This window comes from Biomphalaria glabrata, chromosome 3 (assembly GCF_947242115.1).
Source record: "Biomphalaria glabrata chromosome 3, xgBioGlab47.1, whole genome shotgun sequence".
Lineage (NCBI taxonomy): Eukaryota > Metazoa > Mollusca > Gastropoda > Planorbidae > Biomphalaria > Biomphalaria glabrata.
This window is the reverse complement of record NC_074713.1, coordinates 7512882-7538572: the sequence shown is the minus strand read 5'-3', so window position 1 is coordinate 7538572 and position 25691 is coordinate 7512882. Positions and strand designations below refer to the sequence as shown.

General features: G+C 32.2%; 1 protein-coding gene across 5 annotated transcripts; it reads right to left on the bottom strand.

Moving 5' to 3' along the window:
- Positions 1-339: 339 nt before the first annotated feature.
- Positions 340-25457, bottom strand: LOC106055931 (uncharacterized protein PF3D7_1120600-like). Of its 5 annotated transcripts, none has more exons than XM_056023159.1 (13): positions 25250-25457; positions 24762-24833; positions 16661-17072; positions 15866-16057; positions 14939-15091; positions 13852-13932; positions 7183-12399; positions 4636-4812; positions 4221-4364; positions 3952-4110; positions 2091-2636; positions 1513-1635; positions 340-944 (listed from the first exon to the last, which is right to left on the bottom strand). In XM_056023159.1, exons 3-13 carry the CDS (start codon positions 17066-17068, stop codon positions 375-377), a joined length of 7770 nt encoding a protein of 2589 aa, XP_055879134.1. In that variant the 5' UTR covers positions 17069-17072; positions 24762-24833; positions 25250-25457; the 3' UTR covers positions 340-374. The 5 variants fall into 5 exon arrangements, with proteins under 5 accessions (XP_055879134.1, XP_055879138.1, XP_055879136.1 ...); XM_056023163.1 differs by having other exon boundaries at positions 2091-2633; XM_056023161.1 differs by lacking the exon at positions 24762-24833.
- Between the last annotated feature and the right edge of the window lie 234 nt (positions 25458-25691).

Sequence of the window (25691 nt, the reverse complement as noted above, 5' to 3'; positions counted from 1 at the left end):
TGTTTTTTTTAAAATTATTTATCATATTTTAAATGTTTATATATAGTAGAAAACCTGTATTTAAGAGGCTTTAAGGATCTAGTGTATCAAGATTTTATAGTCGATGTAGAAATTAACATGAAACAAGTGGTGGAAGGTAGACATGCTAGCCACTGAGCTATTCAAGTGCTTATAAAAAAGAAAGTTATATATATTGTTAGTTTGCTGCCCTTAGCTTATTACATTTTCAGTCTAAAACAAAATTAATTAATTACGACAAAACTACAAAGTTTTGTAGCTTAAAGCAAAAAAAATACATTTATAAACTATATCATTTATAAGAAAAACAAAAAGTCAATCTGATTTTAAAATGAACAATATTGTTACTTTATTTTTCACTGTTTCTTTTCCATCCAGCATTGATTGTCAGTAGAATTTAATTTCATTTTTCTCTCACTTATTGACTTATTCAATTGCAGGTATCTATTTTTTAAATCACAAAATAAATGTTTCAATTTTGTAAAGTTTCTCCGATGTTTTGTTTTATCAAGTTTAGACAACTTTGAAAACATAATGTCATAATTTTGTTGTTCATTCTTATAATTGAATTCTACATCCTTGAAATTATCTGCGAACTGATCTATAAGTTGAAAGGATGCCTTCTGTGACGAAAGTTGTTTGTTTTTTGCCTTCACTGTAATGCTTCTCAAAAATCTACTGGCGTCTGCTATTTTATTGATCAATGAGGTGTAGTCAGGCAATATAGCTTCAGCATGGGGAAGATTTGGTTGACTACTGTTGGTGACATGACTATAGGGATAGTGATGATAATAAGCTTCTGCAACATTTTGATGAGCTACAGTTTTGCTGGATAAACTACAGTTTGCGTTTGTAATAGCTGACTCATGTAAAACATTCACTGGTTGTACCTGTGGGCTTATATATTCCACTGCAGGTGGTATGATCTGTTTGAATAAAAATTTAAAAAAAAACATCTTCACATGAGGAAAGAAAAGTATGCATGTTTCTAATAATAATATTAATATTTCTTTAGTATCATTGGAGGAATTTTATCTAACTATTGTGCATTACACAAAACATTACAATAATAGCAAAAGAAATGTACATTTATACCACAGCTAATCACAGACAGAGAAAAAAAAGTATCTCACATGGTATTGAACTGGTGTATAGCCTACAGAATGAGCTGGGGAAATATTGATCCCACAGCACTTCATAATATAGAGTTTTAGAGACCACAGCACTGGACAGTTAATGCTGATATAAAATCCAATCAGGAACTGGGTATATTATGGTACAGCCCACAGCATGGACTTGATCAATACTGGTTATTTCAACAGACATATCAAAACCTACTTTTGACCCCACACACGTACAGCTAATGTTTTTTTTTTAACAATATAACATTTAACTTTACCTACTGCATAAATATTTTAATTAATTCTGATATTGACTTAGGTGGTGCATAATGACAGCATTAAGAGTCCAGTAAGTGGTTTTTACAATACTCACTGTATGATTCTGTTTTAGATTACTTGTAATTGTCTGTTTCTTGGCCATGGACTTCATTGCTTCAGAGTTTTTATCTTGTGCAATGGAGTCACTTTCAACTAGACCTACACTTTCTGATAGCATCTAGAGAAGATTTTTTTTAGCAATAAAATAATTACTTTTAGCAAAAATAATGAAATTGATTGAGAAATCATTTAGAATGTTATATTTTCCAAGAACATTTGCTGAACAATGCAATGCCAATATTAAAAGTTACATCTAATGCAGTGATTCACAAAGTGGTCTGTATGGACCCCCAGGGGTCTATGAAGACGTCCAAGGGGTCTATGAGACAAAAAAGTTTGGGAATCACTGATCTAATGTAACATCCAGTTACACATTGATAGGAAGGGGTTACAATTTCGGCCTTTAAAATTCTGATCATAGTTGCATATTGGAACATTGTAAAGGATCAAAACTGTATAGATACTCTGCTATTTATACAGTATTGAAAGTATATTTCACACTGTATTATATTACTTTTATCTAGATTTTAAATAAGAAATGTAGAGAAATAGCCTATCTAAAAAACAACTTACCTGACTTTTTTTAAAGTATATATTTTCCTTGATTGATTGATACAAACTCTTGAAATTAGAAAAGGCATTTTTTAGACATCTGTAGTTTTTTGAATAATTTTCTTTCCTAGATCTTGACATTTTGTGTAAATGAAAAAAATGGTGTGTTTCTTTTTTCTTAAAAGTAGATTCAATCTCCTTGTAATGAGTTTCAAACTGTTCCATTAGTTGAAAAGATGCATTCTGTGCCCAAGCCTGTTCAATATTTGACTGCATAGTAATAGTGGTCAGAAACTGTTTTGCATCTGTCATTTTATTAATTAATGCAGTGAAGTCAGGCAATGAGCTATCAATACCTCTCCAAGATGGTTGACCAATGTCAATGGCCTGAGAATTGGGAATGTAATTATTTCCAGTTGTTGAAATGTTTGGATGACAAGAAGTTTGGCAGGATGATGATAAATATGCTTCTCGACTTTCACAGTACATGTTTGAAAGAAGTACATCTTGTGGTTGTTCTAGTGTGATGATATTTTGCTCTGTAGTTGATGTCTCACACTTGACCTGCTTTGAATAACCAAAAGATTTTAGGAATCAGAAATGAAATTAGAGACAGTGCCAATAATATTAAAACAGTATTTTCAATTTATTTTGTATATGTCTGTGCTGGATGTGGGAAAGTATGTAGGTCAAATCAGGGCTTTGCAGCCATGGGGAAAAATTGCATTCCTTGCTAATTTGCTAATCTTCTGACTCAAAGACAAGCCTTATTATATACCAACAAAAACCAAAATTAAAACAATAAGTTCTGCTCAACGCACTAGCACATTAAAACCTTGTGACAAACAGTTCTGAACAGCATAAACTATTGACTTTTAGAGATCTTTTAAATTTTGACATTATTTTTATTTCAAGAAATGTGTTTTAAGTACAATAAAAAATTATATTTTCTTTAAATACCATATTTTAGTTAAATATAGATAATTTTCTAGAAATGATTTATTATTTTAATTTTACATGAAAAGGTAATTTTCATTAGGGCAAAATATTTTAATTACAATTTTAATGTTTCGGTAATCTCATAGCTAACATAATTTAAATGAGTAAAAAAAAATCTGTATAAATGCTAAAAGAGAGATTGGAAAACTTCTATTTGCGCTCCTGGATTATTGTGAGCAAATAAAGGGAGTAAGCAAAACCCTGTCATATGGAAAGGTTTTAACTGGATGGTATTAGGTATGCTATGCCATCACGATGAGTTTGAAACAAAAAAAACACAATAGTGCTTAATTTCACTTCTTTAGTCTATACAAATGGCAGTAAAGCAAAGAATAAAATATTGCTTCCATAACCACCTAGAATGGAAGATAACTTAAAATGTTAATTCTCAAGGAAATGTCACTTTCTAAATGTGATGGAGATGAACAAAAGAATCATCTCTTAGAAAGACAAAACAAAAATGTGAAATAGACCTGCAGGCTCTCAAACACATAGGGATTAACCAACAAGAACATCAAAAACAAGACTGATGTCCACACCAGTTAGAATGCTTAGTGACATTCCCTGATTGTTTCAATGAGGAGGAATCAAAACCCAGACATGTAGAAAAGAGACATCTTAATATCAGCTTTAAAAAAAAAACTCACATGAAAAAAATTAAAACATTCTAGGAAATTAATAAAAAAAAAAATTTATGCAAGATATGGGAAAATCATTTGACAAAAAACAACAAATAAACAGAGTGATTTCAGACAAGGCATTAAAAAAGCAGCAAGAATTTGTATCTAGAAAAGCACATAACAAAAAAGGTTTAAGTATTAAGTAAATCTTCTAGAGATCTATTGTTGGTAGCCCATAACACATAGAGTTAACGGCTACTTACTTTATATTCACATTTTAATTTAGTTAGTTCATGGTGATCGTTTGAAAGTTCTGTTTTTATACAGACATTCTCTTGGAGTGAGTTCTCAAAGTTACAGTCCTTGGAATCCTTATCTTTTTTAAAAGCATCAAACTCAAACTTTGGCACAACTTTAATATCCTGCACAGAAAGATTACAAAAGTTTTACGATTTTTATCTCTGAAATATTAGCATTATTAATTTTGTTCAAATTAAAAAAAACTCAACATATTTTTTTTTCCTTGACCTACTGTGTGGTTTAGTTTTGTTTCATTGGTATCAGAGAGTTTCAGCTTTTTAGCTGAGGAATTCATTTCTTCAGTGTTTTGGTTACAAAGACTGTCTTTATTGGTAGAATCAGGCTGGACAACTTGGTGATTTTCCTCTAATTTTCTCTGGAGAACAAACCAATACAAAAGAATGTCATACTAAACCAAAACTGAGCAGGTCTTAAGTTTTCTTTTATTTATTTTAATTACAGAGATATTGAAAGAAACATTTAAAAATTTGTGCAGATACAACTTTGAAAAGAATTAAGTATCAAACTGGTCATTATATGGTTATCAGTACCAAATTAGTCATTATATAGGTAGCAAAGTAGTCATATTTATATGGCTTAAAAAAATAGAAAGCTTTAAAATTAAGTTTAAGATTCATCTCTCTTACCCTCTTGCCTCGTGGCATTTCCTCCACTTCAGTCAGTTTTCTTTTCTTGGATGCTTTTTTAACATCATCTTTCTTTCTAGGAGAAACCATGTTATGTGCTGACTCAATCCCATCAATCTCTTTGGTTGAAATGAGTCCAGCCACACTTGTTTCATTTTTATCACGAGTATCCAATACCTAAAGAAAAATAATAATCTGCTTTTGTAAATGAAGATTTTGAATAATGGCCTTAAAATTATTGGTTTAATTATCAATTACATGTTAGGCATTTTGATTGGATAATAAACTAATGTGGTCGAACATTCTACTTTAAGATTAATTGTTCCTCTAAACATTGGTACATCTTAGAACTAGAGCTGTGTATTTAAAACACAAGAAATGCATAACAGAGTTACATATTTAATACCAGTATGACCATACAAAAAAAAAAAGCTTAACAGAGTTACTTATGTAAAAAGATCATACAAAAGAGTAGCTTAATAGAATTACTTATGTAATATGACCATTCAAAAGAGTAGCTTAATAGAATTACTTATGTAATATGACCATTCAAAAGAGTAGCTTAATAGAGTTACTTATGTAATATGACCATACAATAGAATTGTTTAACAGATTTACTTGTGCAATAAATAAAGCATGCATTTTTCATCTATGCTATAAATGTTTCTTCTCTAAAAACTTTTTCTTTTATTCTGTACCTATAGTTATCAATAGTTGGCTTTTTGTTTTCTCATATATCACAACTAAATCTGCAGTGAATTAGAAGCATTTATCACATAAAGTACAATTTTAAAAAGTAAAGGTAGTCCTTTTCAGATGTGAGATCTATGGGGCAGACGCTCATCTGTTTCTATAACTGATGGTTAATGAGGGTATCATTGTGGCTAAGACAACAACCAACTGCCCATCAAATGTCTCCAATATCTCCCAGGTCCAGACCAAACTTAAGTATCACAAATGTGTTTAAATAAGTTTTCCACTTTCTTATCATGTTCACATTTAGGCTCAACAACTTTAATGGAAATTTATTGATTAAACAAAAAAAAAAAGTTAAACATAAAAAAACTTTTTAAAAACCTTGGTTCTATTTAGCATAATTTATTTTGAATCAATCATGATACACAATTGCATAAGTTAATCTCCTGGTCTTGCGACTTTTACGAGTCTGCTATCTTGGTTGTTGACAAGAGTCCCATTTGCACTCTCAGGGATAGCACCCTTCAATTGTTGCCATAGCTCTCATTATAGCAAGACTTATCTCCTGTTGGAGGCACAGTGGCTGAGCGGTAAAGCACTTGGCTTCTGAACCGGGGTTCGAATCCTGGTGAGGACTGGGATTTTTAATTTCAGGATCGTCAGGCGCCTCTGAGTCCACCCAGCTTTAATGGGTACCTGACATTAGTTGGGGAAAAGTAAAGGCGGTTGGTCGTTGTGCTGGCCACATGACACCCTCGTTAACCGTAGGCCACAGAATCAGATGACCTTTACAACATCTGCCCTATAGACCACAAGGTCTGAAAGGGGAACTGTTAGCTCCTATTAGCTTAGTACATTTTCCAACAAAATTAATTATGACTAAATGATTAACTAATTGATTAATGTTTTGATTGATTCATCTGTTGCCATTAACAATGAATAATGGTGTAAAATTTAACTTGATTCAATGTAGGGGATCGGGAGAAATTATGTGTAGGGTAGCTTGGCTCACTCTTGGTCCCCACTCGATACATAACTCTCAACTGTGGCTCCCAGTAGCTGTAGCATGCGCAGCTGCCACACCCCAGAAACAGCTTTGACTGGTCAGCTAAACCAAGGAGAGGGTATATGACGTAACTAACTCTCAGTACACTGAGGTTTTGTCAAACCTAGCATGTGAAGTCTGAACTTGGCAGCCTGTGTGAAATACAAAACTAGACAAATCAGACAGAAAGGCAACTACCAAGTACAGTGCGGTGGAGCACTCTAGAGCACTGAAAATCTCTGGTCATCCACTGCACCTGAACTTGTCTCAGAAATTCTTGACCAAATCTTGCTTCTGGAAAAGGATGGGTTTTAGGGCGAGAGAGTGAGGTTGATGTGTTGTGCAAAACCTCCTCACTTTAATCAAAATTTTTAGCACAAGTTGATTAGTCATCCCCCCCCCCCCCAAAGCTCAGTGCAAAGCCCTCAGCCCATTGGATGACAAAAGTGGTCATCATCGAACCACAATGGACAAATGATATATATATATAAATATATATTGATGCAAACACAAAAAAACGCTACTTGCTTGCCTTCATTTGGGAAAGGTAAATGAAGAATATGGAGAGAGGTTCAATAAAGATATTCTGCAAGGGCAATGGAATACTGATGGTTCTTGCAACATAATGCATACTTAATTATTGTAGGATAAAAGCCTTTGTAGCACATGAAAAGTTATATTTTATTTTTTTTAAAGCATGAAAATTTTTTTTTTCAAAAAGATCATTATAGTTTATAGAGAGGAAAATGATTTCAAACAATGGAATGAAGAAAAAATAAGTAGCAATAAAGTTTCAGGCGACTTACATTTGTAGCAATCTCACTGTTTCTTCTTCTTTTAGTGGAATTTTTGCCTTCTGTATCTTTACTTTTTGACTTTGTGATCTCTTCTATATCTTTATTTTTAGGTTTCTTAGCCTCTTCTAAATCTTTATTCTTAAGTTTCTTAGCCTCTTTTGAATCTTTATTTTTAGTTTTTTTGGCTTCTTCTGTTTCTTTATTTTTATGTTTCTTGGCTTCTTCTGTTTCTTTATTTTTATGTTTCTTGGCTTCTTCTGTTTCTTTATTTTTAGGTTTCTTGGCTTCTTCTGTTTCTTTATTTTTAGGTTTTGTAGCTTCTTCTGTTTCTGTATTTATAGGCTTTTTGGTATCTTCTGTATCTTTATTTTTAGGTTTTTTGGTTTCTTCTGTATCTTTATATGAAAATCTCTTAGCCTCTTCTGAATATACATTTTTAAGTTCTTTAACTTCTTCTGTATGTTTATTTTTAGGTTTCTTAACCTCAACTGTATCTTTATTTTTAACTTTCTTAATTTCTGTATATTTAGTTTTAGGCTTCTCATGCTCCACTGCATCTTTAGGTTTGTTAGCTTCCTCTGTTTCTTTAGCTTTCTTAGCCTCTTCTGTATCTTTATTTGTAGGTTTCTTGGCATTATCTGTATCCTTAGTTTTCTTAGCCTCTTCTGAATCTTTATTTTTAGGTTTCTTGACCTCTCCAGCATCTTTATTTGTAAGATTATCAACATTTTCTGTACCGTTAAGATTCATGACATCATCTGTATTTTTATATTTAGGTTTCTTTACCTCTTCTGTAGTATCTTTAAGTTTCTTGACCTTTTTCATATCTCTGTTTGTATGTTTCTTAAATGTATCCATATCTTTATTTTTAAACTTAATGACCACTTCTTTATCTTTATTAGGAACTTTCTCTGTATCTTTACTTTCAGGTTCATTCAGCACTTCTTTGACTTTAATTTTAGTTGTTTCAACCTTATCTGTATCTTTGGGTTTCTCACCATTGTCTAAATCCTTATTACTAAAATTATTGACATCTATATTTTTATGATTCTTGACTTCTCTCATATCTTTATTTTTAGGCTTCTTAACTTCTTCCATATCATTAATTTTAGGCTTTTTGACTACCTCTTCATCTTTTTTTACAAGATGCTTCGACTCTTTTATGGGTTTGTTTATAGGCTTCTCAAAATCTTTTGTAACATTACCAACGTCTGTTTTAGCAAGATTATTGACTTCTTCTGCATTATTACTGCCCCCGAACTGTTCCTTACTTTTATTTTTAGCTTCTTTAACATCTTCATCTTTATTTTTAGGTTCTTTAATCTTTTCGACATCTTTAATTTTAGATTTCTTTTTTATCTCATCCATTTCCTTATTTTGAGAACTCTCAACAATTTCCATATCTGTATTTGCAAGATTATTACCTTTCTCTGTATCCTTGTGATGTTTGGTTTCTTCCAAATGTTTAGGATTCTTGACCTCTTCTGCATCTTTATCTTTACGTTTCTTGACCACTTCTGTATCTTTATATTTCTTGACCACTTCTGTATCTTTATGTTTCTTGACCACTTCTGTATCTTTATCTTTCTTGACCACTTCTGTATCTTTATATTTCTTGACCACTTCTGTATCTTTATGTTTCTTGACCACTTCTGTATCTTTATCTTTACATTTCTTGACCACTTCTACATCTTTAACTTTAGGTTTCTTGACCTCTTCTGTATCTTTATCTTTTTGTTTCTTGACCACTTCTGTATCTTTATCTTTAGGTTTCTTGATCACTTCTGTATCTTTATCTTTAGGTTTCTTGACCTCTTCTGTATCTTTACATTTCTTGACCACTTCTACATATTTATCTTTAGGTTTCTTGACCTCTTCTGTATCTTTATCTTTAGGTTTCTTGATCACTTCTGTATCTTTATCTTTAGGTTTCTTGATCACTTCTGTATCTTTATCTTTAGGTTTCTTGATCACTTCTGTATCTTTATCTTTAGGTTTCTTGACCACTTCTACATCTTTATCTTTAGGTTTCTTGATCACTTCTGTATCTTTATCTTTAGGTTTCTTGATCACTTCTGTATCTTTATCTTTAGGTTTCTTGACAACTTCTACATCTTTATCTTTAGGTTTCTTGACCTCTTCTGTATCTTTATCTTCTTGTTTCTTGATCACTTCTGTATCTTTATCTTTAGGTTTCTTGACCACTTCTACATCTTTATCTTTAGGTTTCTTGACCACTTCTGTATCTTTAGGTTTCTTGACCACTTCTGTATCTTTATCTTTAGGTTTCTTGACCTCTTCTGTATCTTTATCTTTTTTATTCTTGACCACTTCTGTATCTTTATCTTTAGGTTTCTTGATCACTTCTGTATCTTTATCTTTAGGTTTCTTGACCACTTCTACATCTTTATCTTTAGGTTTCTTGACCTCTTCTGTATCTTTATCTTTTTGTTTCTTGACCACTTCTGTATCTTTATCTTTAGGTTTCATGACCACTTCTGTATCTTTATCTTTAGGTTTCTTGACCTTTTCTGTATCTTTAGGTTTCTTGACCACTTCTGTATCTTTATCTTTAGGTTTCTTGACCTCTTCTGTATCTTTATCTTTTTGTTTCTTGACCACTTCTGTATCTTTATCTTTAGGTTTCTTGACCACTTCTGTATCTTTATCTTTTTGTTTCTTGACCACTTCTGTATCTTTATCTTTAGGTTTCTTGACCACTTCTGTATCTTTATCTTTAGGCTTCATGACCACTTCTGCATCTTTATCTTTAGGTTTCTTGACCACTTCTGTATCTTTAGGTTTCTTGACCACTTCTGTATCTTTATCTTTCTTGACCTCTTCTGTATCTTTATCTTTTTGTTTCTTGACCACTTCTGTATCTTTATCTTTAGGTTTCATGACCACTTCTGCGTCTTTATCTTTTTGTTTCTTGACCTCTTCTGTATTTTTATCTTTTTGTTTCTTGACCACTTCTGTATCTTTATGTTTCTTGACCACTTCTGTATCTTTATCTTTACATTTCTTGACCACTTCTGTATCTTCAGATTTCTTGACCACTTCTGCATATTTATCTTTAGGTTTCATGACCACTTCTGCATCTTTATGTGCAGAATTATTGACCTCTTCTGTATTTGTAAGATATTTGACCTCATCTGTACCCTTGAGATATTTGACCTGTTCTGGATCTTTATTTCTAGATTTCTTGACCTCATCCATAACTCCAGTTTTACATTTCTTGACCTCTTCCACTTTTTGATTTTTAAGATCATTGGCTACTTCTGTACATTTAACATTATGTATCTCTTCAGTTCCTTTATTTTCAGTTTTCTCAACCACATCTGCATCTTTCATTTTAGATTTTTTAACTTCTGCATCTTTATTTTTAGCCTTTTTAGCCTCTTCCATAACTGTATCATTAGGATCATTGACTTCTTTTGTACTAATAATATGTTTAGGCTTCTTGACCTCTTCATTATAATTTTTAGTTTTCTTAACTTCTATTCTAAACTTTTGGGTCTCGTCTGTGACATTCTTTTCAGGCATACTGACCTCCTCAGCCTCTTTATGTTTCTTCATCTTTTCCGTATCTTTCTTTAAAGGTTTATTAGGTTTCTCAATAATTTCTCTGCCTTCAGGATTTTTTTCTGCATCATTTTTTAAAAGTTTGACCTTTTTAGAATCTTTATTATTGGACATCTTGATATCTGTACATTTAAAATTCTTCACTTCTTCACTATTCCTTTTTGTAGAATTATTTTCTTCTTGATTTTTGGGTTTCTTTACATCTTGTGTACCTAGATCTATAAGATTTGAGATCTCTTCTTTAGGATTATTTTTTAAATCCTTAATTTCTTTATTTTTGCTTTTTTTTATCTCTTCACTATTTTCTAATGTACAATGGTCGATGTCTTCGAAATAAATATGATGAGACTTTTTGAACTTCTTGACATTTTCAGTTTCTGTAAACAGTTGGACATCGTCAGCATCTAAACCTTTAGTCACCTTGCATTTTTTCACTTTTTCAGTAGCTTCATTTTTGGTCTCGCTATATTTTTCTTTATACTGTTGGACCTCGTCTGTGTCTATACTTTCAGACTGTTTAGACCACTCAACATCTTTATCATAGTGATCTAAGGACTTACTACCATCCTCAATTTCTTTAATTTTAGACTGTCTCGCCTCTTCAGTATCTTTGTTTTTTAAATTCTTCATATTATGTATATCATTACTTTTAGATGATTTTAACTTAAGAATGTCATCTGTAAAAGGCTCCACCTCTTCCGGTTCTTTATATTTAGATTTCTTGAGATCAGTATTTTTTATCGTCAAATTTTTTGTCTTTCTAGCATTTGCATTTTGGGACTTGTCGACAATGTTATCTATGTCTTTGCTTTTCATTTTTTCTTCTTCATTACTAGTCTTATTTTTAGGAAATTCAACCTCTTCAGTTTTTTTACTTGTAGACTGTTCATCATTATCACTGCATTTTCTAATGGACTTCTTGTCACCAATAATTTTAGACTGTTTGACAACATCAGTATTTTCACTTTTCGACTGTTTGACATCATCAGTATTTTCCCTTCTAGACTGTCTGACATCATCAGTATTTTCCCTTCTAGACTGTCTGACATCATCAGTATTTTTACATTTAGTCTGTCTGACATCATCAGTATTTTCCCTTCTAGACTGCCTGACATCATCAGTATTTTCACTTCTAGACTGTCTGACATCATCAGTATTTTTACATTTAGTCTGTCTGACATCATCAGTATTTTTACATTTAGTCTGTCTGACATCATCAGTATTTTCACTTTTAGACTGTCTGACATCATCAGTATTTTCACTTTTAGATTGTCTGACATCATCAGTATTTTCACTTTTAGACTGTCTGACATCATCAGTATTTTCACTTTTAGACTGTCTGACATCATCAGTATTTTCACTTTTAGACTGTCTGACATCATCAGTATTTTTACATTTAGACTGTTTGATGTCCTTATTAAGGGATTGTTTGACCTCTGAAGCACATTCCTTTTTGGGTTGTTTAACATTTTTGCTTTGTTCCATTTCAGTATATTGATTTATATGTTTCATATTTTTATTATTCTCTCTGTTGTTTCTTGACTCCATAAAATTAATATCTGTTCCAGTATCTGGTGTATTAGTTTTGTTTTTCAAAGGCCAACTCTTTTCTATGTTCTGACAGGAATCCTCTATCAATACCTTTGAAGAAAAAAACAACAACAAAAGGTCAAATTAGTATTATACTCCACTCTCACAAATGACAAAAAATGCTTAACTAACTACTAAATGTAATTTTAATTTTTGTCGATGCTATAATGATGATGAGATAAAAAAAAGTGTGAGTAAACTTTATATTATATCTTCTTGTGATTGGGTAACTCAAATGAGCTTGTCTAGAACAAGTTTAATGATGGCCTAGTGAATGTTAATGTGGAGGATAGATAGTCATAACTACTTCAATACTGTATATCTTTTGGGGGCAGTGGCTGAGCTGTAAAGCACTTGGCTTCCGAACCGGGGTTTTGGGTTTCAATCCCGGTGAAAACTGGGGTTTTTACTTCAGGATCTTTGGGCGCCTCTGAGTCCACCCAGCACTAATGGGTACCTGACATTAGTTGGGGAAAATAAAGGCGGTTGGTCATTATGCTGACCACATGACACTCTCATTAACCGTTGGCCACAGAAACAGATGACCTTTACATCAACTGCCCTATAGATCGCAAGGTCTTTACTTTTTTTACTTTACTGTATCATTTCAATCTTCAAATTTAAAGACAATGCCTTATTATTTGATATGGGATAGGTGTCTACCCAAGTTTAGCTGTCAAATGGTAAGTAGTGCTTCCATACTGTCAGTGTATGCTCATTAATGAGTGAATGCACCTTTGATGCAGGATGACAGCAGGTCAAAGGTGATCTTTTTTGACCAGCTCAAAGGAAGAAGGGGTAACAGGTACTCCCAGAAACACTATAAAGGTCAACTCAGGTATAATTTTTCTATCAATGGAATAAAGGAAAGTAGAAGCTGGCCTCTGAAAGTGACGGATAACTTTCACAAAATCGCTGGAGAAACATTTGAGACCTTAAGAAATGACCTTGTCAAAGACAGGAGCAAAAGATGAAAAGAAACTTAAATAGATCCCCAGGGGCAAAGGCTTTGTCTGCATCAAATGTGGCAAAATTGGAGGGTTGCAACTGACTTTATGTTGTCATGTAAAATACTGCACTCATCCTTAATCTTAAGAATCCAAGATAATGTTTTGTTACTATATGATGGAAATAAATGGCTGCCTGGTCATGTGGTATGTGGGCTGGACTGTGATTTAGTCGTCTTGATGGTCCTGGATTCATACCCTCCCAGTTGCCATCCCCAGTCTTCCTGCGGGAAGTTTGGACTAGGACATACATTATTCTTAATCCTTAAGGAACATCCAAAACATTTTTACAAACATTGGAGTTGAAAGGTCCAATAAAAAAAATAAGCTATCTAAAAATTACTGTTTAAAAATGAATGAGATTTTATTTAAATGTCAGCAAATATATTTTAGAAATAAATCATTTAATTGATGTTGTATGCAAACTAAGTTAAATTTTTTTTTTGTAAAGAAGGTTTTCTTTTTTTTTTTTTTGCTTAAGCATTAGATTACTTACTTCCTTTTCTTTTCTATTTTTTTTCTTCTCATCACAGATTTTTTGTTTACTTTGTTCTGTATCAGCATTCTGTAACTCTCTCTATAAAAAGAATTAAATAAAATGCATCAGCGTCAAGTCCAAAATGTTTTTCTTCCCAGACACTAGTAGTTTAGATCTTAAAACTTTTTTCTGTCTCAGGAACCATTGACAAGCACTGAACAGAAAGTTAAAAAACTTCAGTTTTGAGGTCACCAAACTTTGATATATTTTATAATTGTAATTCGATTTGGGACAAAAAAATAAATAATTAGTGATGCCTCTTAAATAATTGAAAAATAGATACATCTTGAATTGTGTTGATTACTTCTAACATTTTTTATAAGATTAGACTGCTCAGATTTACATTTTAAGTATGTAAAATAAATTGTATTAGGTAAACTAGCTGTCTAGTTTCTCGATTTTTGATTTTATATTCTATAATTAATGATAATATTGCTTTCTATATGTAGGTCTATAACAGGTGCTAGGTGCATCAAATAAAGTAATATTTTAAATAACTCACCCTAACCACAAAAACTATATTATTTGAGAGAAAAAAAAAACAACAAACAAAAACAGCAACACAAATTTTCAGACATCACCATAACTAAAAAAAATAAATAAATCCATTTCTACAAGAACATAACAAGAATATGTTGCAGTTAAAATCTTTATTAATGTCTTTCTTTTATCAGGTTCACACGCTTGTTTAGCTCATCTTTTATTATCAGACATTCATTCTTCCAACAGCATTTTGTCAGCATCAAATTTAAACTTAATAGTTTTTTTTGTTTTTTAACTTTTATTCTTTTACTTCAAAATGATGAAATCCTAAAAAAAAAATAAAAAAATAGAAAAATACTTTGAACCAGCCTTAATTGAAGCATGCTTATACACCATTAAATAGACTACATAGGACAGCAGTAGGGACATGAATAAGTTAGAAATGCTTTGTAATTGTAAGTAAAAAATTCCAAAGTTTTTCCCACCACCCCTCCAAAGATTGCTGTCCCCCCCCCCCCAAGCAACATATTAATGAGTGTCAGTAAGCACCAATAGTATTTACATTTTGTGTCAGTGTAGTACTCTTCTCCATAGCTTCAGAGTGCAACTTTACCACTGCCTGCTTCTCATGCTCATTCCTTGTTTGGCTTGACCCAATGGACTGAGGTCTCTCAGTTTGAAATCTCACATTTGCACTTTGTTGACATTGATCAGCCTTTTGGGGAAAAAAAAAATGCATTTGATTAGTGATAAGTTATAAAACTTGTATTAGTATAAGTGGTGACTCATGATAAAAAAAAACATGATGGAGCCAAGGATGCTAATGGGACATGATGTAAAGTGATTATACACAGAGATGATACTTAACTGGGAAGTATTGCTGAGTGTCATAAACCCCTTGGCTACCTTTTAATAATGCTTGAATTTGAAATCTGACTCTAGCTGAGTTGTGTTTGCACAGCGTTTAAAGGCAACATGGAAACTTTCTCCCAAATACCCCCTCCCCCTCCTATATGTCTGCAAAACAGATTGGACCATATCGCACTGAACATCCTTTAAGTGTAAAAAATGTGCTACAAAAAGGTAATAAAAAAATAATTAATTAAAAAAAAACAACAGGCCAACTTAGTTAGATCAAACTTTGTGGCATGGTTGAATTTATATGACAATATTAAATTTTTAGTACAATTAAATAAATTAAATAATTCCTTACTGAATTATGGAGATATCTAAGAACAAATATCAATCAGAATATGACAATATTAAGTCTATTTGTTTACATTATGCAGATAAGAGTCTAGATGTTCGTTACAAATTACTCATTCAAATGTAAACAAGATGCTCTAACAAACTATCAACAACTCATTAAGGTCAGGTAGTATACACCCAGGTGTCTGTCATCTAATTCTGTCACAGACATCATTCCTAATTTAATAAGACAGAATCCACAAACTGGCATCTCAAAAATCAAATTTATTGTAAAACTTACATTTGTATCTGCATATGGCTCAGCAGCTTTTGTAGCTTCAGACTTCTTTTTAGCCTTTCTGCATTGTTTTACCTCTGCGATAGTATAACTATTTGATGCTAATGAATCATCACTAATTTCAATGACATCTTTACGGCAGTCTGCTACAGAAATTGATTCAACATCTTCAATAACAAAATCAGGTACATTTTCCTGGAACAAGATCAAGCCAGTTTATTTCAAGTTAGATGATGGAAAATAAAATTGAAGATGTTGGACCTAAAATACTTAATACTTTCACTTTTAAATTTCAATTAGCTCTAAGTAAAAATATTAATTATATGTAGTAATTTGAACATATTTCTTTATTTTGAATATTTCAAAGATACAAGATAAAAAATATTAAGTCACATTAAAAACTCAAAACTCATCCAGTTAGGACAGCTTCTCCCTTTTTTTTTTTTTGCTTCTAGATGGAAGCCAGCTTTAATAACTTCTGACCAGTTCTACATACTTTTTTCCATTGACACTTGACTTCTGAACCAGGACACTTGAACTTTGAACCAAGAGTCTTGAGATTTACATTTCGTGTATGAAAGCAAAAATTTTGAAATGGGATTCTGGGACATTTATCACTCATTTTTACCTAACATTTGTGAAGGGAAAATAATGGTGCTAACATCCCAACTTCTTCGAATGACAGACTTTACAAAAATTTAGATTTTTAACAAACTTTTCTTCAGCATTAAAATCCTCTTTCCACCATGACTTTATTTTTTTTGCTAAAATTTATACAGTTGTTAAAGAACTACTTACTTTTTTCTCTTGACTTTTCTTTTTTTTCTTTGTGGAGTTCACCTCTGAATGCTTTTCACCCTTTTCATGTTTCATTTGCAAATGTCCATCATTCCCTCTGCTATGTTTAGAAATATTTTTAGCACCATACAGTTCTAGATGGCCTAGTTCACTCATATATTGATCAGTATGATACCGCTGCAGTTCATCATGCAGGTCAATAACACAGTCATTAAACAGGTATCCTTTCCGAGGCAGGGGGAAGTCAGACAACACATGCTCCATCAGCCCAGACTCTCCTTCCCAGACATTCATTATTTTCTCTGTTGGCATTGGCTGCAATTTTTTTAGTTCTCTGACACTCTTAGACATCTCTAATTCTAACTGGGCTCTAACTTTAAAGACTTCACTGGCATCGTAGTCACCCATTTACCTTAGAAAAAAAAAAGAGAAAGAAATGACTTACTAATAGTTCATTTTTTTCTATGTCTGAGCAAAGTAAAGACTGGATGCTATCATTCAAATATTTGGATTTTATGATATGTTTGACGAATACAGCCAAAACTACATATATTAAGTTGGCTTCAATTAATTAATTATCATTTCCTAATTAGGAGTTAATTCATTTTCTAGACTGAAATATAATATAGACTTGTCTCAAGTTTCAGATGTTCTTTCAAGATTGAAGATTATTACATTCTAACCCAAACCTCCAGCAGGACAACGGGGGATGACAGCTTGTAAGGTTCGAACACAAGACCATCATAACAACATTCAGAGTGCATACCACATGACCAGTCATTACATGTGGCATTGGCCAGAACCTCATTATGGAATGGCAGTGGGTAGGATTCAAACCCGGGGCAATCGAGACAACAGTCTGGTGCAGATACCACATGACCAGGCAGCCATATTAATAAGAATGACAGATGTAAGAATACTTGATCTAAAGCTACAAAATTGCTATTGACAAATTATCGATGTTTTCTCTTCCTATTTAAAGAGCATTAATTTCCCAGTCTCATTCTTTACAAGTTGCCAGTTGCCTGAATCAGCCATGAAACCAATAACTAAGCTTGGTGTAAGTTTCTAATTAACATGCATGACTAGATTAACACATGGATAGGCATAGGACATAATTTTTTAAATTTTTTTTTGATGGAATGTCTGTAATTTACAAGATAACTAAATGTCACTTGTAACATTAAAGGCTAGGGTAATTAATTTTTTTTAAAAATTTGATATTTTTAATTACCATTTAAAAAACAACAACATATAAAACCAATAATTTTGTTTTTATAATATATGTATGTACCTGTACAATGTTTTTAAGGGAATGCATTTTGACCTGTGTTAACATTCTCTTGGGACTAAAATAAGGTTGTTTTTTTTTACTAATCAAAGATATTTAAATAACAAATAATAGATTACTGTTTCTTTTCAGTTAAAATGGTAATTAAAATGGTAAGTTTCAGGAACAATCATTCATGATTTTTTATAACTAGTGTCACATTAGGATTGCTCTATTGCAATGGAGTGTGTGTGTGACATTTGGTTTTATTTAATTTATCAATTGACTGATTCATAAAAACTACAAAAGCTATTTGGATTAACGTCATTCTATAATATAAAAACACAAACAAGTTAAAAAAATTTAAACATTTTAATATAGTTTAATTATACTTTATTTCACATTATCTGCATTAGTCTAAGGTCAACAAAAAGAGAAAAATATATCTAATCTGGTACTTTAAACATATGTGGATAAATATCAGCAATTAATCTAGACTGTAGATTAACATTTAGCTGACAAGATGTTACATTTAGGTAGCATGGCTTTACATTATTACTAAATAGGAACAACATGACAAGGATGTATATCACAAGTGGCCATCATGCATTACAACACTGTCTGAGATTTTTTTTGTTCAAATATTACAAGCATCCTTCAAGGAGTGTGACATTGACATTCACGGCTGAGAAGCACTAGCTCTCAATCACTCCTCATGTCGTCAATCTGAGTCTCAAGCTTTAGAGCAAGAAGAGTGGCCAGCATGAAAGAGCGCTAAACCAACAAAAAGCAACTAACCAAACGTACCCATGCCACGTATGCGGATGGCTTTTTAAAGCAAGAATTGGACTTAACAGTCATCTTTGAGTTCATAGGATATGAGAAATGTGCTCATCTTCAATTACGAAGGAGGAGCTATATTGAAAAAGGAGCTATATCATATCTTATCTTATAAAATAAAGACATTACTTCAAAAAAGAAAATGAATTTTTTTTGGTTCAAATATTACAAGCATATTATAAAATCAATCTGAGATTTCTATTCAGAAATAAGAAAAAAAAAACAGCACTATTAAAGATAAGGATAAAATCCTTATTATACATTTACTAGAAATATATTTGAAAATATGAAAGCCTTAAGAGCATGTGAGATTGTTGTTGCTGAAAGTGGTAATGGATATATGCACTCCACTACCTATAATATGCTTCTAATGACATGTGTCTCAAATAGCCTGTCAACCAGTCCAATGCATGACCATTACATGTCACTCAAGATATTGGGTCCGGCGGAGCTTTTATCACCAAAATGAGAATAGGCAACTTGCACCTAAACCACTAAGCTCTGGGCAGAAGGGGCTAGTTAGCCTTGGCTGGCTACCCACCTCGAAGGAAAACTCTGTTGCCTTGAGCTGGTGACCCTCTGGCAGCTTGATTAGAAAATTGCATTAATTTAACTAATAACTTGATGTTACAATGCTTGAAACAAAAAGTAACACACAAGCAACACACAAGTCCTTATTTATAAATCCACAAGCCCTTTGGGAGGGGGGGGGGGGGAATATTTTTGATATTAATGTATTTGATATAATGAAATAACCAATCAATTATTTGTTTTTTACTGAAAACAACCAAATCAATATGTATGACTAATGAAAATAGTTAAAACTTTAACCCAACACAACAGTATATGTGCCACTGAATGCTAAATAGTTTAGATAAAGTCAAAATTGTCAAAAGCATCTGTTTTCATTGGCTTGGGAGTCTCAAGGGGCACTGCCTCGACTCCTCATAAACATCAATAATCTGGTTGAGTCAAGTGATTGAGTTTTACATTTAAGAAAAGAATGATCTTGTCAAACATAAAAACTGACATAAAAGAACCAAACAACAAAAGGAAGAAATGAATGCTTGAGCAAACACAAGCAAAAGAATGATTATTTAACTAATAAAGCATACAAGTACACAATAAATAGTTTGGTGTACACATACAAGGATACGGTTGTAGTGAATTAAAAAAAGAACCTGGAAAAGAGGTTAAAATAAAAGCAAGTTTTGTAACAATGTTACAAAATGACAAGAATTGCTAAGGCCAATAGTTGACAGCTTAAGCCAAATATTTATATCTGAGCTGTCCTCTTGACCTAATCTATATATAATATCCATACCAACTCCCTGTGATTGTATAGTGTCTGTCTCACTGTCTGAATTATGCACAGAATCCTATTGATTTCTATGTTTGGGAAGTAATGGAAAATTATGCTGTAGGTGCTCCCTATAGCCAGATTCACTTTCCCAAACATTTGGTTATGTCCCCGCCAAGCGAGAGTATAATAATGTTCTTAGCTTTACAACAAGTCTGAAATTTTTATTTTATTTTTTTTTAGTCCTAAAAGCCTTTTTGAAGTCTGGGTTTCATTCAACAAAATTATTAGTGTACATGCTATTCTTTAATTATAACAAAAATATCACATTCTACTATAGAAATTAGATTACTAAAGAAGAAAAATGTTTGTCGACAGCTACTACTTAACATTTAAAAAAATGAAGACATGCCTGACAATCCACTCAAGTTCTAATTTCTATAAATAATGCTTCAATATTTTACAAATAAAACAACTATTTTTTCTTTCATTGTTATTATTTAAAATGTTTTCCATGCTTCTGTTTCTTATTCCTAGCATTACTGCTGCCTCCTGCCGCTGTAGACTGCAACTTTCTTTTCTTTGTCTTTTTCAATGTGTCCTTTTCTTGAGATTGTGTAGTATTTGTCTCACTGTCTGAGTTATGCACGGAGATTACAGAATCCTCTTGATTTCTACGTTTGGGAGGTAATGGAAACCTATGCTGTATGTGCTCCATATAGCCAGATTCCCCTTCCCAAACATTGGGTTCTGTCCCCTCCAAGTAAGGGTACTGTAACCGGCTTAACTGTCCTGTCCTCCTTTCCCATTGAAGCTGATCTCTAGCCATGTTTAATTCATAGTTATTGTAAGGAAGTTCCTCACGCTGGTTTAAGGACATGTTGAGTGGCATCAGTTCATACCACTATAAAGACCTTGTAAAACAAACAAAAAAAAAACAACAACTAAATTAAATTATTTATTTGAAATTAAATATTTATATTTTGTTAACTTAATAATGATATGTAATTCTTGGTGGCTGGACTTGCCAGTGAATTGTTATTTTATACGTAATAAATTTTATGTCTGCTATTCATGGCATTATGTTTTGAATCTAAAGGTTTGTTGTGCTATCATAGTTTTAGTACTCAGTAGTAGCCATACGCAACAGTAATGCAAGTGAAGGAAGGTGTCTTTAATTACAGCATAGTAGACACTTAAATATCCATAAATAAGTCACATAATAAGAAGTGACAAGTCAAAATGGAGGTAACACTTAAATAAGCAAACCAATCAACACAGGCAAAAGGCCAACAATACAAATGTACTCAAGGCTGATGAACAATGTCATTTAACAAGTTGAATAACAATGAAGGGAACCGTCGAATGTCCTCAAGCTAAGTCTCTATGTCCATAAAACCTGGCTCTCTCTAAAGCTGCCAAAAGTATTCTTTTTACTTTTCGCTATCCTTCCTAATCTTGTTTTTAATATTTACATCATAGTCTCTTAGCAAAACTTTCCCTCTCTATTAAACAAATAAACATTCTTCACGTCAAATTCCTAATCATGCCATGACAACATAGATCTAACTCCAATCCACTAATCAACTAGATCAGTAACAGCGGGTCAAATTCAGCTAGTATTTTGGGAATGAGGGATTGTTACATTACAACAAGAGTTAGCAATTTCTGAAACTAATTTTTTTTTTTTCTTCTGATTTTCTCATAGTTTTTTGCATCACAACATTTCAGCGCAAAATGTACTAATTGTACTTGGTGTGAAATTTTTAACTGTTTTTTTTTTTTAACTGTTTTCACTCATGCAAAATGTTCCAGAACTGTGGAACTAGCTTACTAGTGACTTCTTTCAAATTACAGTCAGTCAGCATCAACCCGTTCTTACACCTCTTTATTTTCAAACAAGAATATACTAGTTCACAGATATATGTGGACGCAAACAATGTGAAAGTTTAGCAGCAAAGTTAAATTAAGTGTGGAAATGCAACATCTGGCACCTATATAACTCAAGAGGAAGATCTGACTTGAACTTTTATTTCAGGTCAAAATTTGATTGAAGCTATGTCTAATGGAGCTTCATCAGCTTTTGCACAAAATGGTGAAATGAGGATAATGGAAACTGTTCCAAGGTTTTTAAGTCTTAAAATTTGCTTTATATTTCCACATCCAAAGTATTAAAATAAGTCTTGTACTTTTCAATCATTTCACAAGAAAAAGCTTCACCTTCAACACAGTTCTTCATAGCATTGAATAAATACTGGCCTGAGTTTGCGTCTTTGACTGAATGTTTTGACATAATATGCCAATTAGAATAATCTTCGTTTACTTTCAACTTTTTAGAATGACATGTAGAGACAATGTTTCTTTAGCCCCTTCATCATAAGAATCTGAAGTTTCAATAATTTATACATAGTTAAAATTATTTTGAATATATATATAATCTGAAGGCATATATATTATGTATCTATTTATTATTTGTGGGTGTTGACAGGGCCGCATTAAACGCTCCACATAAAACAAGGGTATAAATATAACACATACAGATTTGATGGTGGCCTATTCAACCCAAGGTGACTTAAAGCAAAATCAAAAATAATATTAGCACTAATCAAGGACCTGATATTTGCTGACGACTGTGCCCTAAATGTCTGCTCTGAAAATGATCTGCAGAGCATTGTCAGTGACTTCTCAAGAGCATGTTCAGACTTTGGCCTTACTATTAACACAAAAAAGACTGAAGTCATATATTTGCCTGCTCCAGGGAAAGCCTACTCAAATCCAAGCATCAAGATAAAATGATATAAATGCAGTGGACAAATTTATCTATCTTGGCAGCACACTTTCCAGAAACGGAAATATCGATTGTAAAATCGGCTTGCGTATCACCAAGTCCAGTGCATCTTATGGCAGGGGTCTATCAAGCTGTCATCATTTGCTACATTGCTCTATGCCTCAGAAACGTGGACACAGAAAACATGCAAAGAAACTAAACCACTTCCACATGACATGTCTAAGAAAAATGCTGAATGTCAACTTAAAGGGCAAGAAAAAATATCAGATACTGAAGTCCTTCAAAGAGCAGGTCTGCAAAGCATCCACAAAATCCTGATGCAGTCCCAACTGCAATGGGCAGGTAACGTCTGCAGAATGGAAGACTGACGCATCCCTAAACAACTCCCGTATGGCCAATTAAGGGAAGGAAAGCACTCACAAGGTGGACAAAGAAAGCGCTTTAGGGACACCCTCAAAGCTTTTCTGAAAGCATTCAGCATAAACCCAGTCACCTGGGAGACAGAAGCACATGACAGAGTATCATGGCGTCACGCTGTGAAAACTGGTGCACTGATTGCTGAGGAAAAGAGAACAGCGCTGGCAGTAGAAAAGCGCCAGAGAAGAAATTTAAAAGCAAGACCAATGACACTAGCTCCAGCTGGAATAACCTGCCCAGTGTGCAGCTGAACATTCCGGGCTCACATAAGTCTCACCAGCCGCATGAGGAGGCCCAAAACCCCAGTGTGAAGCCCTCAGCCCCTGGATGACAAAAGTGGTCATCGTCGAACCATGACGGACAAACTATAGAACTTCATGTATTGTAAATAAATAAATATCTAATTTATACATTATATTATTATTATATATAATATATTATTATTATATAAATTCTATAAAATGTATTTTTGAAGATCAAATTTAAATTGATAAAAATCATATTTACCTGACCTCTCTTATAGTCGATCTAGAATTATAATTATTAAATGACTTCGAAGTAAAACTAGATCTATCTCTAGTCCTTGATCTTAGTATTCTTAGTTTTAGAATCTAGTCTAGAGACTATTAAGTTCTTAAGTTTTAACTCAAGAGTTTGTCAAATGTAACTTTAAATGTCTTCGCTCGACCTATCATTTAAAATTAAGATGTAGAATCTAGTAGCACTAACACTACTAACAGTAACACTGACTATGTGAATATGATCCTATAAAGTCCAATCAAGATAAATATGATTGATGTTAAATCGATTTAGAATTAGATCTAGTCATGAAATCTACTCATCTAGTAGCTAAATATGTAATTGATAATAATAATATAGACTATAGATCTAGTCACTCTATAAAACTATATATAGAAGACTATAACTATAGACTTAATATATATATATACTATATAGGATATGTAGGATTTTAATTATAGGTCTAGAGTCTAGATCTAGCTATAGCCCTATGAATATGACGCCCTATGTATAAAAAATGATAATCTCTAGGACTAGACTCTTATCTAAATCTTAAAATAATACTTTAATAATAATTAGAACTATTTGACCTTATTATTATTTATATATCTATAGATTAAATATAGTATATAGATAGTATAAACTATATATAATCAACGGATGGTTGCCTGGTCATGCGGTTTGTGCGCTGGACTGTCATTTGGATTTATCGATGGTCCCGGGTTCAAACCCTGCCCGCTCCCATCCCTGTCGTCCTGTGGGAGGTTTTTACTAGGAAGTAAACTATCTTCAACTCTGAATGGAACATCCGAAACATGTAAAACATTTTAAAAACAAACATTAACATATATTATATATAATATAATATAATGTATAATATAAATATATATTTATAATATAAATTATAGTCTATTGACCTATTCTCTCTATATTAGTCTATATATACTTTAAACTCTATAAACTTTACCTAGTATAACTAGCCTCCTGCTCCTTTCTTATAGTTATAGTTATAAGTCTAGAATGTCTAGATACTAGATATCTATGATAGATATAGAATCTAGTCTAGTAACTAGATTCTATACTTAGTTATACTACTCTAATAATAATATTTATAATACTATAATCTATAAAATAACACTAGTCTATTTTAAAGTGACTATAAACTATAAACTAAAGTCTATTATATACTAATAATATAGTCACTATACTGTGACTATACTCTATAGCCTCAAGCCTTCAGTATAAAAAAGTAGATAGACTAGAGTTGACTAGAGTCTAGAGTTATTAGATCATAGTTGAGTCTTGAGCAGTCTAACTGTAACTCACTAACTGTAACTAGACTCTATTAACTAACTTAGTAACTATATAAGTATTTTAGTATTATTTATAAGTGACACTAACTTGACTAAGTCTAAGTCTAGAAGTTCTAGAATCTAACAGTTACAGTACACTCACACTGTAATTGTAACAGAAACAGATATATATATTATTTTATATCACAATCTAATCTTCTAAAAAAGTTCTATCATTAGAATCACACCCTATCAATAGAATACGATCTAATCCAGAGTCTATAATCTACATCTAGAGTCTAGATTATATTATATAGATCTAAAGATCTAGATCTAGAATCACATGTTATTTAAAATATAATGTAAAAAAAAAGTGTACTAAATTAGATTAATTTGTTCCGAAATTTTTTTCTTGATACAAATTTTTTTAAAACCAAAAGACTCTGATAAGCACACAGACCTATATAATACTGATTTATTGAATAAAATAATATATATATAATATAGATCTCTCTCTCTCTCTCTCTATCTATCTATCTCTCTCTCTCTCTCTCTCTCTATATATATATATATATATATACATATATATATATATATATATACGC